Source organism: Aythya ferina (assembly GCF_964211825.1).
Source record: "Aythya ferina genome assembly, chromosome: Z".
NCBI classification, from domain to species: domain Eukaryota; kingdom Metazoa; phylum Chordata; class Aves; order Anseriformes; family Anatidae; genus Aythya; species Aythya ferina.
The window spans coordinates 40,816,102-40,831,655 of NC_140299.1; the positions used below are offsets into that span (position 1 = coordinate 40,816,102).

Genomic DNA, 15,554 nt, shown 5'->3' on the forward strand with positions numbered 1-15,554 from the left:
AAAAAATACATCCCATATCTGTTCTGTCTCTTCCTTTTTCTCCCCACTGATAGCAACACTAATTCAAGGATTTGGTTCTAATCTCCGCAATTAAAGAGCAGATGATAAAGAGCTAAAATCAGACTTGCTGATACCTGTACTCCAGAGACGCTTCAAAAGATGTACTTACAAGAGAGGTGTTTTATGACAGAGACTAGATAGCTTTAGCATTAGGTGTTGGATGACAGAAAAACCTGTCAAAATTAGAAATAACATCGTGTCTCAGCATAGCCTTCTTCATAACAAATAGAAAACCCCTCCTCTTACAGGCAGTGCAGTGGCAGAAGCTACCACCAACGAAGAGGAGAAGAAGGGGAAAACACCTGTCTTTGTGCCTGGAAACACCCTCATTTTTCCAAATGACATTTTGCTCCTTTTATTTGTATTTCTCTCTGGCCTCCCAGCACAGCTATCCATAGGTGCATTTGTAAAGGCTCACCAGAAAAAAGACCTACTTACTAAAGCTCAGTGGGTTTGAGCTATTTTAAACTTTATGCATGTTGATTTACGTTAATTAAATGCCCTCAGAAATGTTGGCAATTATATAAAGCTGGGATCCTGAAATTAATCTCTCTAACAATAGAAACTAAAAATTATAGACAGAGTGTGCAAGCATAGGGAAAGGAGGAAATTTTCAAGGCAGCCTTTCACAGTTTATTTAGATTGAGAGGAACAAAAATCAAATAGGATATTTCTGCATTCAGTAAAAAAATCCTTCATATTATCATTCCAATTCTCACTCTTCTCCTTTTTCCTTTTTGTGGTTTTCAGTCCTTGGCTTTGGCCTGTGTTGCTAACTTACCAACTATTCCAAATAAAGTTCCACGATTTCTCCCAACCTATTCCATGCTTGAAAGTGTCAGACCACAACCATGTTCAAAACAGTATTTGGTGTTAATGCACAGGGATACAACAAGGCTTCTGAGTACCCAAATATTCTGTAAAGATGCAGAAACCCCTAGAAAATTCCCATGCACTGTGTGTTAACTACTCTTACTCACACTTTTGGTTATTCTTCTTACTAGAGCAGTGGTTTCTAACTCTCAGTGTACACAACATGCTCTTCCCTCTTTCACCTATCAATCTAACTCACTCTCAATTATCACAATAATGGGTTACTTTCTAAACATTCAGAAATGTGTTAAGGGGTTCTCAAAACAATGACTTGTTGCTCAAAGAAAAAAAACAAGCATGCTTGAATTAGAAAGCATGCCACTCCTTAGCTTCTCTAGATTGTCGTAGATGAATAGCTTATTGTGAGGGCTAAATCTTTTTAACTGGAAGATGAATGATCTTTCTGCTATAGCTGTGCACAGTGTCAGTGACATCCAGTCACCTGTTCTGTTTACTGCAGCTGTGGATTCTGCCAGCATCTCTGGGGGACAAAGCTTAGCCTCTGTTTCCTGTTAAAAACGACAGTCTGTTTACTTTTAATACATTCTCAAGAATCTGTGATGTTCTGATTATATCTGTTAATGACATACTGATGTGTATTTTCAAGGCTGAATATTAGTAAGAGTACATCAAATTATGACTGCATCAAAGAACAGGACTATTTAAGATTTTTATAAAAACCTTGTAAAAATATGCTTACTTATGTTCCCAGATTTATTTAGTTTCAAAGGAAGAGTTGGAAGTTCTCCTTCAAATTTCCTTCAAATCAAAGTGAAAATAGAGCGTTAAGAGTACCTTACATCTTAAACAGGTTTTGTCAGAAATGTAAAAGCTATTGCAGACAATGAGGGCATAAGGAATGTCAAGTTTCCCCTTTATTTAGATGTGTGAACTTCTCTAAGAGGACAGTATTTCTCATATTTATGAAAGATGCCATCCAGACCAGCCTTATTCTGTAACATCTTCTCTGGCCCCTCAGGAACTTTGCTACACACCTCAACACGTTTTAGAAGAAGCCTTCCTAGAGATGAGTGGAAAATACACCATGCTAAATCCTTGTGCATCACCCAACTTTGACATCAGTTGCACTTGCTGGAAGCTGCGCAACAACACTCATATGAGCACACGCATGCATCAGCATGGACACACACAACGTTATCCCCTACCGGTTCAATGGGATTTCAGGAAAAAATCTCCAGCCTTGCACTGTGGCTGGGTTTAGGCATTGAAGGCACAGAACACTGTCCAGGGGCTCCCTCGTCCATTAACCCACTTACAGAGAAAGAGTGCTTGTTCTTCTCTGAGCACACAAGCGACAGTGCGAGAGTACAAGCTAGATGAAAGTGCTATTTTAACAATATGGGCTAAGTGAAAAATGGTACAGATTAATTATACGATGGTACAGCCATATTCAGTCACTACATCTTTCTTCAAGTTTCCTCTATCTCGGCTTCTTTTCTTCTGCTGGTGGATCCTACCTGAAGGATCTATGCAGTCACTTTCACTGGAAACATTAAAATTTAAGCCTGTTCTTTAGAGCATCCATTGCTCTCACAATACAATAAATCAGTAACAGGTATTTTTATGTGCCTAAGAGGTGTTTTCACCTTACAATGTTTTGAATGCTGTCTACTCTATCACCTTTTAACATTTCAAATTGGGCAGAACAAACACTGGAAAGAACTCCAACTGTAACTTGTGTTACTGTACCACAGGGTTGCTGTTACAGCTCAAAACAATGCTGTGAAATAGTCCTGGGTTTCTCCTGCTTTCTGCCATAAACCCAGCATTTCTTTAGCAGAATTATTTGTTTCTAGACAACCTGTGAGCTTTATTTTTATAACCACTTCTGATTTATGGAAGCAAAGAGTCATTGTTGCTCTTTTAGACAAATGTTAATTTAATATCAGTAATCATCTGTTTAGGAGGAAAGAAGCTAGATTTTAATCATTATTTAATACAGCTACTAACTAGGTTGCTTTTTCCACAGTATCAAACAGCACCAATATAAGCTGTGAAAAACTGATGTGCAAAGAATTGAAATGTATATATAACTAGCTTAGAAGGTAAATGATTAAACACTTAGTTAACAGTGGAGGACATGTAATTAAGCAGGGCTAAAAAATTTAGGATATCATTTCACATCTTGTTTAGAATCTTGCTTATTTTCCAGCACAATGAGATGCAAAGAGAAATAACCTCACAGGCAGAGAAGAAGAGCTGTCTGGTTATCTCACAATGGACAGCAAGTTGTAAGGTCGAAGAGAAACTGACAGTTCATATGCCAAAAGGCCAATCTACCCTAAACATTGTAAAATGCTCAGAAGAACCAATCTACTTCATTTGTTGGCATGGAATGTGCAATATTACAAATTATTACAAATGTTCAATGTGCAATATTACAAGCAGTTATGGAAAATCACAAAGTACTTGAACTACAACATAGTGCCACTATTGAAATTTACTGTGAAATTTAGTTTCACATACATTGGTATGTATGCCCCTACCCCTGAAGGCCATATTGCAATATTATGGTTCTGACCATTGAATATGCTACTGATAAGACAGAAAAGAGAAAAACAGAGGAAATAGAGGGAAAAGGGAATTAAAAGTAACTACATGTATTTCATTCTGTTTCCATTTCTAAGAGGTACAAAGTTGAGGAGAAAAGGAAAGCACAATTTAAACTCATCTGCTATAAACATGAGCAAGAAAATAGAGCATTTTTAAATACAGTGTTTGATTTTAGCATACTGAAAACAGCCTCTCTTGCTTTTATGGTATAAACTAAATGCTATCAAAATTGCAATTACTCCTTATTTTGACCACTGTAACACATAAAAGAATTTAAATTCCCACCCTAAAAGAAAAGTTGCAAGGCAAGAATATAGTCTCAAATAAGTTCCGCAAGTTCTACAAGAAAACAAACCAAAACAAGAAATTCAATAAAAACCCCAAAAGTTTTCTTAAACAATGGTTTGTGCCACCACAGACATTTTGGTAAAGAGAAACATTTGAATTATTTTATATGGGCACAGATATAGAATACAGAAATAACATATAAACTATTTCCATAACAAGTAAGTCACATACTTTAACTTCTATTTCCAAAAATCAAGATCTCAGCATTTTCAGTCAAGCAGGCTACAGTCTTCATACTTACCCAAGCTTCGCTAAAAATATTTCTTTAGAACAATTCATTTTCTTTATTAACTGTAATTTGTATTTTATTTAGAAACTGTATTTTTTTTTTCAAATGATGAGACTGTAATTGGCCCAATTCTCACACAGCAGGAGGAGCTGTTAAATTGATGGGGTTTTTGTTTTGTTTCAAAGGAAGGTTCAACAACTGAGACAGGCTCAAATAGCTGTTCTGCAAACTTTGTAAAACTGATCAACCAAAATACTTCAGACTCAAGCTTAGAAATGCTACCACTTGCATTACAAGATGCAAAAAGAGTTGTCAATAGAAAACTGTGCAGTGATTTTGAGAGGTGAACAAATAGCTTCTAAGATTAGATCACTTAACTCATTTTCACATGTGATCTAAAACAGGATATGAGTCCATGTCTCTGGAGATGAAAGACTAGAACTCCAAACTGCACTACTCTCTCATATCTGGAATGAATGCTTTAATGCTGTTTCCATAGTTATGTCAAACTTCCAAAAAACAAACGATGCCACTGCCTTTTCTTTTTCTTCCTAAAACTGCCAATTCTCAAAGGATGGAACAGCTTTGTGCAGCTCTCTGGAATCTAACTGTTTTTACATGAGTTTGTGTGCCTAGACCCTCAGGGGAAAAAAAATAAAAAAAAAAAATCTGTGAATGTCGTAAACTTGAATTACAGTATTTTTGCTAATGAAAACATTACCATAACTAATATATCACCTATTGCTCCAACTGAGTTAAAAAAGGATAGCTAAGTCAATCTGTACCAAAAAGAAAAAAAAAAAAGAGGGGGGGGGGGAGGAGAGACAGGGAAGAGAAAATAAGGAATTTGCTTTGTTTTCTTCACTACAGTTCTTTCAACTGGATGGATATTTTTCATTTTTATGCTTGGTGCACTAGAAGATCAAAAAACTCAAGGCAACACAAAAACTAATACCAAAACAGACAAGCCAGAAGTGAAACAGTGTTTTTAAAAATCATTCATGTTCTTTCAACTTGGTAGGACTATCTACCTCAAATGTATAAGAAAAACATATAGAAACCTATCAGGCTAACCTTTCCAAATTTCATACAGACATAAACCTCATAAATGCACAACATACTCTGAAACCATGTAAGGCCATTTGGTCTTCTGGGTATATGAACGCTCACGATAAAGTCTCAAATAGATTTACGTGTGAGAAAACTAGTTAAATAAACACAAAGTTTCTGTGGACTGCATACACGCACTACCAAAAAAAAAAAAAAAGTGTACTTTTCTAACAAGTTAACCTATCACTGTGTTCCTTCTGACTCAGCTGTAATCCTGCCATGCCTGCAAATGACTTTGAGTGTTAAAACCTTTGTTAAGTAAAGTCTGCTGAAGCAGTCAACTGATCACTTGCCAACTGTCTATATTTAGGCCTCCAAGTGTTTTAAAGTTTACCATTTGTTGCTGCTTCTCTGAAAAGTCAAATACACTCCAAATAGAGTAATTATGCTTCTCACCAAAAAAAAAAAAAAAAAAAATTTTAAAAAAAGAGTTATTTTCCTGCTAACCCAATGACTTCTGAACAGCATACAAGTTTTACCATGCAGAATCTCCCTTCTCTGCCACCACACCACCTAGACTCTGTGTCTCCACTAATTTCTGTGAGTCATGGTAGAATCTGAAGAAACATTTCAGATGTTTCTTCTTCCTTGAAAGATCTCAACTTTGCTCATGACTTTGTAAATAAATAAAAAAAAAAAAAAGCAAACAAGTATTTATTAACTACAATAATTCATATGTTCTGTATCACAATGTAATCATTGTACAATAAGATTAACCATTAGAGAAAAGGTCACTCCAGTGTGATGGTCTGTCACTCAGTCAAAGGCTGGTTCAACAGCTAACTTGGCTAGTCTATGTCATGTGCTGTACATGCAGCCACTTCCACACAGAAGACTAAAAACAGAATTAGAACTGTGTCAATTATGAAAAGGGATAAATATAATTATTGCTACCAAGATCTAGCAGAATTTCCAAAGAGTACAAAACAGGTAAGTCATATCAAACAATTATTCTGCAAAATTGCACTGTACCCTAGACAGTAGTTGACGTAAGGAGGCCTATGACTGATAAATTAAGGCTTGAGGGGATTTTACAAAAGCAGGTTATGACTGCACAAAATGGAACTGGGCCAGCACATTAGATCTATTAGGTCGATTACACTGTGTTCCCTTATTGTCAAATGACACCACAGACAAGGAAGGAGAACCATCTGACATCATCAAGATGTCACTCGTCTCTGATTTGTTCCTAACCTTCTCACTGCCAGTCTGCCATCCTTACCATGCTGCAATCTATTAGCATCTCATTAGAGCAAGTGATATCATTCCAGTTGTTAAGGACCTGCTGGCACCAGGCCATCTTCTTTGGAGAAAAAGAACAAAACCGGAATGTTTCCGAGTCACTGAAGCACTGAATCTGACCACCCCCAGAACTGCAGGATGACAAGCAGGGTTTTGGTTCAGACCAGGGACTGACCCTTTCAAAATCCCACACTTTGTCCACACCAGAACCTCACCATAAACTCAAACTTGGCATGGCTCAAGAAGAGCTTTCACCCCTTCCCCCTTTTCTCCATTACTCTCTCACAGGGATGTACATAAACATATAGGGGGAAACAAAACTGTGGTGCCCTTCACCCAGGCCCACCACCTTGGTGCCACAATCAGTTTAGACACACATATACCCTGGCTCCCATCCTGCCTATTGCCACATCCTGCAGGTTTTCTTTCCTATCTACCTCTCCTGTCTCCCCTCAGAGCTGACAGTCAGGCTGTCTATACCCGGTGGTTTAATCACAGAAGTGCTCTTCTGCTCTAGTAAAGGCACTCTGGCAGCTCCCAGTAACCTGCTGTGAAACACCTTTCCTCAGAGCCACCATATTGTCTCTGACTATGCATGCCTCTCCACGCAGCTCTCCTAGGTCTGTCACTTTAAGCAGACTCTCTAACCTACATTTTCTAACCTTTACAAACCTTCCTTTGCTTCACCTACCATCTCCCATTCAACAATGAAATCTTAATTTCTATCTCAGGTTGGTCAGTAACAACGAAGAATCAGACCTTGCTTCCTCCCATGCTGTCCCCACACTTAAAGACACATTTCCCTACCATCTTCCTTTTTCAAACTCTCACTCAAAGATTAAATGGATAAGATGGACAAAACATTAACAAATAGGTTAGGATATGTGAACATTATCACACCTACTTATTACCAACATGTTACTGCCCTAGATTTCTCTGCTTCCTCCTTCAGGCTTTCCAGCTTAATTTTAGGGACTCTTTAAAAGAGAGATTGAGTGTTTACAAAGTATTTGTTTAGCTTCTAGCAAAATTGGATCCTGGTTAATACTACAGCAACACAAATAGGTATAGCACAATACCTTAGTAAATTGACTTTTAGAGCACTGGATGACTTTGGGATTTAGCTCTGTGCAGAACAGTGAGCATAATATGTCAGCTATACAAATGATTCAACACCCAGAATGTTATTCAGGATAGAATTTTGCCTCGTCTTGATTGTTCTGATGTACTTCAGCACTTTCAATGAAAATTCACTAAGATGTGCTTTATTCTTCCACTTCCAATGTCTGTGTATGTGTGTTTGTAACAAATGAGAGGATATTACTACACCAGAAAAGGATAAAAGCTGAGAAAAATAATATATATTATTTTTAAACAATATCCTATTTCTGTCCTCCAAATGCAAAAAAGAAAAAATAAAAATCCATGAGGAAAAGCATTTTCATCTCTAAAATTTCTGCCATGTATTTGTAGTCTGCATGACTTTACTGGAATTGTAAAAAGCTATTAAATCATCCAGTATATTTTCCATACAACTGTAGGCTGTATTTTAAAGTAGTTTTCATCCAAATCAAGGTTTATTTTGGTTTGCTTTTAAGAAGCGGCTTCTTATTCTTTATTTGGAAGACTGCTCTTGTAGCTAGAATACCTGATTTTCAGGAAATATTTTCTTGTTATTAAGCTTCTATCAAGCTTTTTGTAATTTTTTTTTAATTCATCGTCATTCATACTCTTAATTCTATACATACTCTAAGTGTCCTGCTAAATGGAGTCAAATCCTCTGTGTGCTGCTGGACTAATGCAAAGAAGATACATGAGAGGGTTAGACTTGATTCCTTCAGTTAATACGTGAAAGCTTTTTTTTTTTTTTTTTAAACTTCTTCGTTTAGATGGATTTAACAATTTCTATGAAAATAACTTCCAATTCACTTCTATAATGTTATTCCCTTCCCATAAAGCCACCAGTTCATTCCAGTAAAAATCAAAAAAATTTTCTCAAAGTAAGCATTAGCTATCATTGATAACAAAACTCCAGATTGGCAGATAAAAGGCAATATGAATAAACATGTAAGTGACTCAGCTTGTTTTCAAACTGCAGTCACATAAATCTGTTCAAGTCATGCCATCATCAGTAACTGTTCTTTTAACTTCTTTGACTTAGAAACACAGAATTCATTTTTCATAGCCATCAAAGCAGTACCACAGAAGACTTCTAGTAAATTCTGAAGGGCATCTCCCCGGTCATGGGTCTGGCCCTCACTTTGGAAAATGTCCAGTCACAGTAAATTTTTTTCTGGTCAAGTATTTCTGGGAGCATAATTCTCTGTTTGCACCATGTATTATTCTGTAAGCTGTAACATTGGTTTGGCGTTATAGCCTCTTTTCTTACAGCAGCAAGGGATTAAAAGAACTTGAAGTTTGTTTGGCTCTTTTTTTTTTTTTTATCCAAGTACTGCTAACTGCTGAAGATGACACAGCATTTGGAAAGATTATTTCCCCGGCTAATCTACTATTCTCTGCAGAGGGAGGGCCATCTTTCAATTGCTAGTTTGAAGCAGTTTGCTGCAGTATGTGGGTATATCAGTATCATCTGCACATTAAGCCCTTTCCAGGGCTCTTTCTGTCCTCTTTGATTACCTGAAGCCACCATATGAAGCATTAGGCTCTCCAATGAGCACAGACCTAAGGCCAGGGAATAAGCATTGGCTGCCTGCCATTGTTTTAGCATCTTCCAAGGGGAATTCTGGTTTTGTTGTTGTTATTGTTTGTATGTTTTGTTTTTAAGTCTTACAGTTTCTTTCTTGACAGACTCCTTTGATTTAGCTTCTCACAGTTGTTCAGCTTCACTGCAAACTGTCTGAGGAATGTGGAAATACTTATAAACAATCACACTTTGCTAACTCATGCAGCACACAGTATTTGACATCAGATAACTACTATTGAAAGAATTTCTGAATTTTTAGTTCTCTATTTAATTGCCTTTAACATTCTGATAAACATTCTGATAATTACTGTGAAGTTACATCATTGAAACCTTAGGCTTTTGATTTGTTTTTGTAACTGAATTATACAAAATGATGTATTGATCAACCAGCCACTCTTCTCCCACTTGAGAGATTAGCTGTGCCTGAAACAGTCTAACCCAGAGACAGACAGACTGATCTTCCATCAAACAGATCAACAACATAATATCCTGGGAAAGAGACAACAAGATTTTGTGAAGCATGATGTTTTTCTACAAAATCTTTTAAAATTCTTTGAATAAGTCAACAAGCATGAAATAAGAACAGGATAGTCAATGCATTGTACTTAGCTCTACGGAAATGCTATTGACAAGCTTCCTAGAGGCTGCTAAAGAAACTAAATCCCCAAAGAAGGCGGAGGGGGGGAGGGAGGAGGAGGTTAGATTCCCCCATGCATTAATAAAGAACTAAAAGTTATAGAAAAAAAGGACAGGAACAGGAAAGGTCAATTCTCCATAATGAAGGAAAATGTCTGTAAAATGTCTGTGAAGGACTCTCTACAAGGATCTATGATGGGATATGCCACTCTTTGTATCCATAAATAATAAATAATATTACTTCCAGTAGGTCAGGCAGACAAATAATGAGGTGACAAAAGCTGCACACAATACCACATTATTCAGGAAAGTCAAATCTAAAGCTGCTTACAAGAGCTGCAAAAAGGACTCATGACACTGAGGGAGTAGGCAATGAGATAGTAAATGAAAATGTAATCTGAAAAACACAGACTATAAAGAATGTAAGGAAACAAAGCCACCTCTGTGTTTTAACTTATTTAGGTACACAGCCAGATGGGCTTTAAGTTAGGTATTACTAAGCAGAAAAGGCATCACACATCTATTGCAGGTAATACTCTGAAAGAACCAGAAAACTGCTTTCTGACAGTAAAATAAATAAGTAGACTATCAAGAACTCTTAAGAAAAGGGAAAAAGCCTGAAACATCATTATGCTACTGTATATATGCATATACTACTGTGCCTTACATACTGCAGTTAATTCTGGGCTCCACAACTTTCAAAGGGTTAATAAAATTACAAAATCTTCAGAGAGAGGCCACAAGGATGATCAGAGCAATAGATCAGTGCTTACATAAGAAGAGACAATGGAAAACATTAGCTTGGAAATCTTTGGAGAGAAGAAAAGAGAGGTATGGTAATACTTAACTAAATGTCCTAGAGAAAGTGAACAAAAAATACTTGTACTTATTCAAGGCATAAGAACCACAGAACACCCATTAAAACTGTCAGGCAGATGGTGTGTAACAAACAAAAGGGGGTTTGCCTTATCACACAGGGCACGTGATAAAACGGTAAAACTCACTGTCTTGCTTCTGTGAGAAGCCAAAGCATAAATGGACTTTAAAAACAAATAGCAAACCTAGACTACTGGCTGTAGCTTTGACTAACGTATTATTTCAGACACAAATTTTGAGCTAAGCTTTTAAAGCCTAAACAGCAGATATACGTATATTCTATTGCTCATAATCTTCCTTTAGCCAAGACAAAACATTGGTTGCGAATGACCTGTGGTCTCTTAGCTTCTGTTGTTCTCACATTTCTACCATACTTGGGAAAGACTGCAAAGAAACTTGTAGGACTGAACCATAAATACCTGGAAACATCAATGCAGCAACTATTTATATTCTGCCACGTTCTGCTCTCCAACCTTTTCTCTCCTTGAGTTTACATAGACTATACATAGCAAGTTTAAATATCTATATTGAAAATTACTAAAAACATTCTGTGATTTCATAGAAAGTCATAAAAGCAAAATGAATTGCTCTTAGAGAAGGAAAAGCCTACTGGAGACTTCACTTTATAATATGCAGAGAATTTTCCTTTCTGTTAAGAGGAGGAGTTAGAAAACAACAACAACAAATGTTTAAGTCCTTTCTGTTGCATATTCCTAGGCTAGAATTTGCTCCATGTAGAAAAACAGCCTTGATTAATGTTGTGGCTGGAGCCAGAGCCAAATGAATGATGAAGCACTTGCAGTAATAGGTTCCCCTGCATAGTCTGGAGCATTTCTTCTTCTGGCATAGTCTGTAGCTATTGTTTATGAGTAAAGAAAATTTTCCTGTATTCATGCTGAGTAGCACTCATGTAGTCAGAACACTGCAATCAGTTTAACCCAGTAAGACTAACCATGGTGTGAAATACTAATCTTGTAAGTCTGGCATCATCCAGCCTCTGAGATACAATTGCAGGGCTTTAGTGTCTTCCACAGGTAGGGCTGCAGTAGCAGGGTGACACATAGCAGCAGCTCATCGGTTCTGAGCCATCCACCCATTTACCCACACAGCATTAGCTTACATTGGTAGCAAATTAGGCATAGCCCTTTCTTTGCCCCAGCCTACTGCTAGCTTCTATCAGCCGAGAAAGATTTCCCACAAAAGCCTTGACCAAGAAAGGGTGGAAAAAGTGTCATCAACCTTTTCTGCAGCAGAATGCTACTCTGAACTGCATTCTTCATGCTCCTGTGGTACAAACTAAATCAGTGAGTTGAAGTCGACCTATAAGATTTATAATTTTTTTCTGAACTGAACATTCTCATGTTCAGATCCCTCTTCTTCATTCCAGCCACACTTGGCACAGACACGTACAAGAAGACAGCATGGTCAGAAAGACCCCCCCAGTGCTCCTCCTGTAGAGAAGACTACTCCAAAACAGGCATTCTTCTCCCAAAGTTCAGGAGATACAAAGAGATGTTTACATTTCTTTGGAAAGACGCACATTGCAGGAATAAGATGTGCTGCTATTTAATTGTTGTTCTCTACATCCCATCTGAATTAAATAAATAACATTTTTTACTGTCCATGGACTTCTTCTGATTATAGTTTTCTAGACAACTCCTTTCTGATTATCAACAGCTATTCAGAAAGATTAATGTAGTACATACTTTTAGTTGTTCTTAGCGCTCGCTGTTTACTTGTGGTGCAGAGAGGACTACTATCATAAGAAAAACAATTTTTATTAATAATATTAAGTGAGGCCACCTTCGTTATACTCAAGCAGAAAACTTCTCAAAACCAAAACTTCAGTTCAAAGGTTGCATTATACAAAATACCAATGGGAAAATGTATTAAGTATTTATAACTGCATTATGCAGTATCTCTTAACAGGGCTACTGATGCTTATGCTGCTTAGATAAAAATGTACGGGAAACGCTTTCTTTGCAAGTTCCTAAAAAAAACATGGTAAAACAATTTAGCTGGTGTGCAATCAACATATGATCAAGTATAAACAGTTCATGCTTATCCTTTACACATGTCAACATTGTTGAATATTAATGGACCCACCAAGGGATTTTATCTTCTACTTTATCATTCCTCTAAAAATTGCCTTCATTCTCTAATACTTTTAATATATATATGATAACCAAAGATGGTATAATAAACTTTCTTTTACATGATATTACATAGAGAGCATGATGGCTATAGGAGAATGGGATTTTTGTTTTACAATTGCTCGGTCTCCAAAGATGCATAACAGGGCTATAAAACAGGGAAGGCCCTGATATTCTTCTTATCTACAGTGAAGTTTAGTTACGTATATTTTGTTACGTACAATAAGTTCTCCGGAGGATGGGACCCACCTCTGCAAGCACAGGAGGCCCAGTCCCCAAGAACTACAAGGTAAGACTAGCAGCAAGGGGAGTTTCCTTACTAGCCTATAATTTGTCCTGTAATTGTACACTTACTAGAAATGTGATGGCTGGCAGAAGTAATCACAGCCCATGAAAGGTAACAACCGTGAAACTGAGTTTTGCACGGGTACCAGTCCTCACAATCAGAAACAAGCTGGCACGAGACCACACCAGACTTTAAAACATACCACTTTTGCACTGCATATAGAGGGGAGAATAGCTCCTGCTCCTTGGGGCCAGACTATCAGGCACTGCAAACAGCATAAACGTGATGCAGCTTCACATAGCCCCACCAAGAGTCATCCGACAACAGGACACATAAACCTGTGCGCCTGCTAACACAATACTAACTACCTACAGCTGCTTAAACTCAATTACAGAGTCAGTCTTTAAGCACCCTTGCGGATTCCCGTTAAGCCTTACTATCCAAACTCGTCCTGTACATCCAGACCACAGAAACATCCGTGTTGCAGTGCCTTCTGGCACAATTCTTCCCCCGTACAACCACGCAACTTGATGCGTCCCAAAGTCCCTGCAAACAAGCATGCAATCCCAGCACAGCACCCCGGCATTATTCAGCAATAATCACAGCGCCAGCAGCAGCGACCGGGACGCTCCCCATCCCCACCACGCGCCCCGCACGGCGCTGAGGTCGCGAGCCCCCTGCCCACCCTCCCACCCACCCGGACCGGGAGGCCGGGGGTCTCCCGTAGCCGCGGCTCACCAGCTGGCAGCGGGCGCGCTGCAGGAACTCCTCCATGGTGCGGGCGGGCAGAGCCCCGCAGCCCCGCTCCGCACCGCACCGCGCCCCGCAGCACCGCGACGCGATCCCGCCGGCGCCACGCCCGCGGCCACGCCCACCCCGCCTCGCCCACCGAGGCCACGCCCCCGAGGTCACGCCCCCCGCGGGTGGTGACGTCAGGCCGCGCCACAATTTGGGCCGGCGGGGGGGGGTGGTTTACGAGCACTGGGTAGACCTGGCGGCCGGTCGCACAGCCCTCGGCCTCGGAGGCCGGCTCCCGGCCGAGCCGAGCTGAGTCGAGTCGCAAAGGAGCGGGGGAGACCTCATCTTTCTGCACATGCACCTCAAAGGAGGCTGCAGCGGGTGGGGACTAGCCTCCTCCTAAGCAACAAGTGGGAAACGGCCTCAAGTTGCACCAGGGGAGGTCTAGGTTGGGTATTAGGAAGAATTTCTTCACTGAAAGGGCTGTGAGGCATTGGAACAGGCTGCCCAGGGAAGTGGTGGAGTCACCATCCCTGGAGGTCTTTAAAAGACGTTTAGATGTAGAGCTTAGGGATATGGTTTAGTGGTGGACTTGGCAGTGCTAGGTTAAAGGCTGGACCAGATGGTCTTAGAGGTCTTTTCCAACCTAAGTGATTCCGTGATTCACAGCTTCCTCCAAAGCTCTCGCACCGCTAGTGTTCAACAGTGTGTCTGCTTTACAAACCACAAATGACTAACCCCAAACAATGCTGATTTATTATTCCTATCAAGTTGTGCCTCACTGTGGAGTTAGCAATGGCTAATTATTAATAAATTCGGTAGAATAAGACTTGGGATTTTTTTCTCTCATGTATTATTTTACACCTCATTGCAGATATTACTGGAAATGCTAAAAGCTCTTGCTTCCTTATTAAGAAACTCTTTCTTATGAGTGTAATTCACTTCCATTTGATTTGTTAATTCTTTCATGATATGTTGCAGATCCTATTACTGAGTTGCCTGTCATGGTCAATCCACTCTGCCTAGTCATATGCTCCTGTTCCAAAGTGTTCTGGAGAATAGGAAAAAAACTAATCTGTATCATCATCATTTAAAACAGAATGGTAAATCTTCATTAAAATATTTGAGTGGACTGACACTCTGTGTAAATGACATGAAACAAAATATTGTAAATGACAGTTTTCTACAGGGAAAAAAATAATTTGCTGTATTTACTGGAACATTTTTTTTTCTGAGACACATTACTTAGTGATTCTATCTGAATTTGGATTTTCTCATTACTCTATAGAAGAGTAGGTCTCCTGACAGATTACTAGTCTTGCAATATTTGTCACGTAAAATTGAAAATGCAATTGAAAATTGGGAAAAATATAAAATAAAATAAAAAAATGAGATTGCAATACAGGAATTGCAGTGTACTTGAGATGCAGAGTTGGTGTTGACTAAAAATGTTTTGCCAAGTAAAAAATCAATATGATCCTGTGAAAATGGAATCAAATATGTACTTCTCTTCAGGAAAGTATGCAAAATAAGTTTTTTTGTTTTGTTTTGTTTTGTTTTTGTTTTTTAATATCCAGTTTACTACAGCAGGAAAATGAAGTTTGGGGAAATAATCCTTAGTCATTTTTGCATACATATTTAAAACAAATATGATTACAGAAGGCAGACTTTGGACATCAACTAACTGGAGAATAAGAAGCTGAATTTGCTAAACAGGTAGCAAAC

The 15,554-nt window shown here is 38.6% G+C and overlaps 1 protein-coding gene across 6 annotated transcripts in view; it reads right to left on the bottom strand.

Moving 5' to 3' along the window:
- The window catches only part of PRUNE2 (prune homolog 2 with BCH domain), a 137,656-nt gene extending 123,726 nt beyond the window's left edge, over window positions 1-13,930 (bottom strand). For all 6 annotated transcript variants that reach the window (XM_084505459.1, XM_084505457.1, XM_084505458.1 and 3 more), the window contains exon 1: window positions 13,830-13,930. In XM_084505459.1, coding sequence (XP_084361585.1) covers window positions 13,830-13,865 — 36 coding nt within the window. In that variant the 5' untranslated portion in view covers window positions 13,866-13,930. The remainder of the gene's footprint in view (window positions 1-13,829) is intronic.
- Between the last annotated feature and the right edge of the window lie 1,624 nt (window positions 13,931-15,554).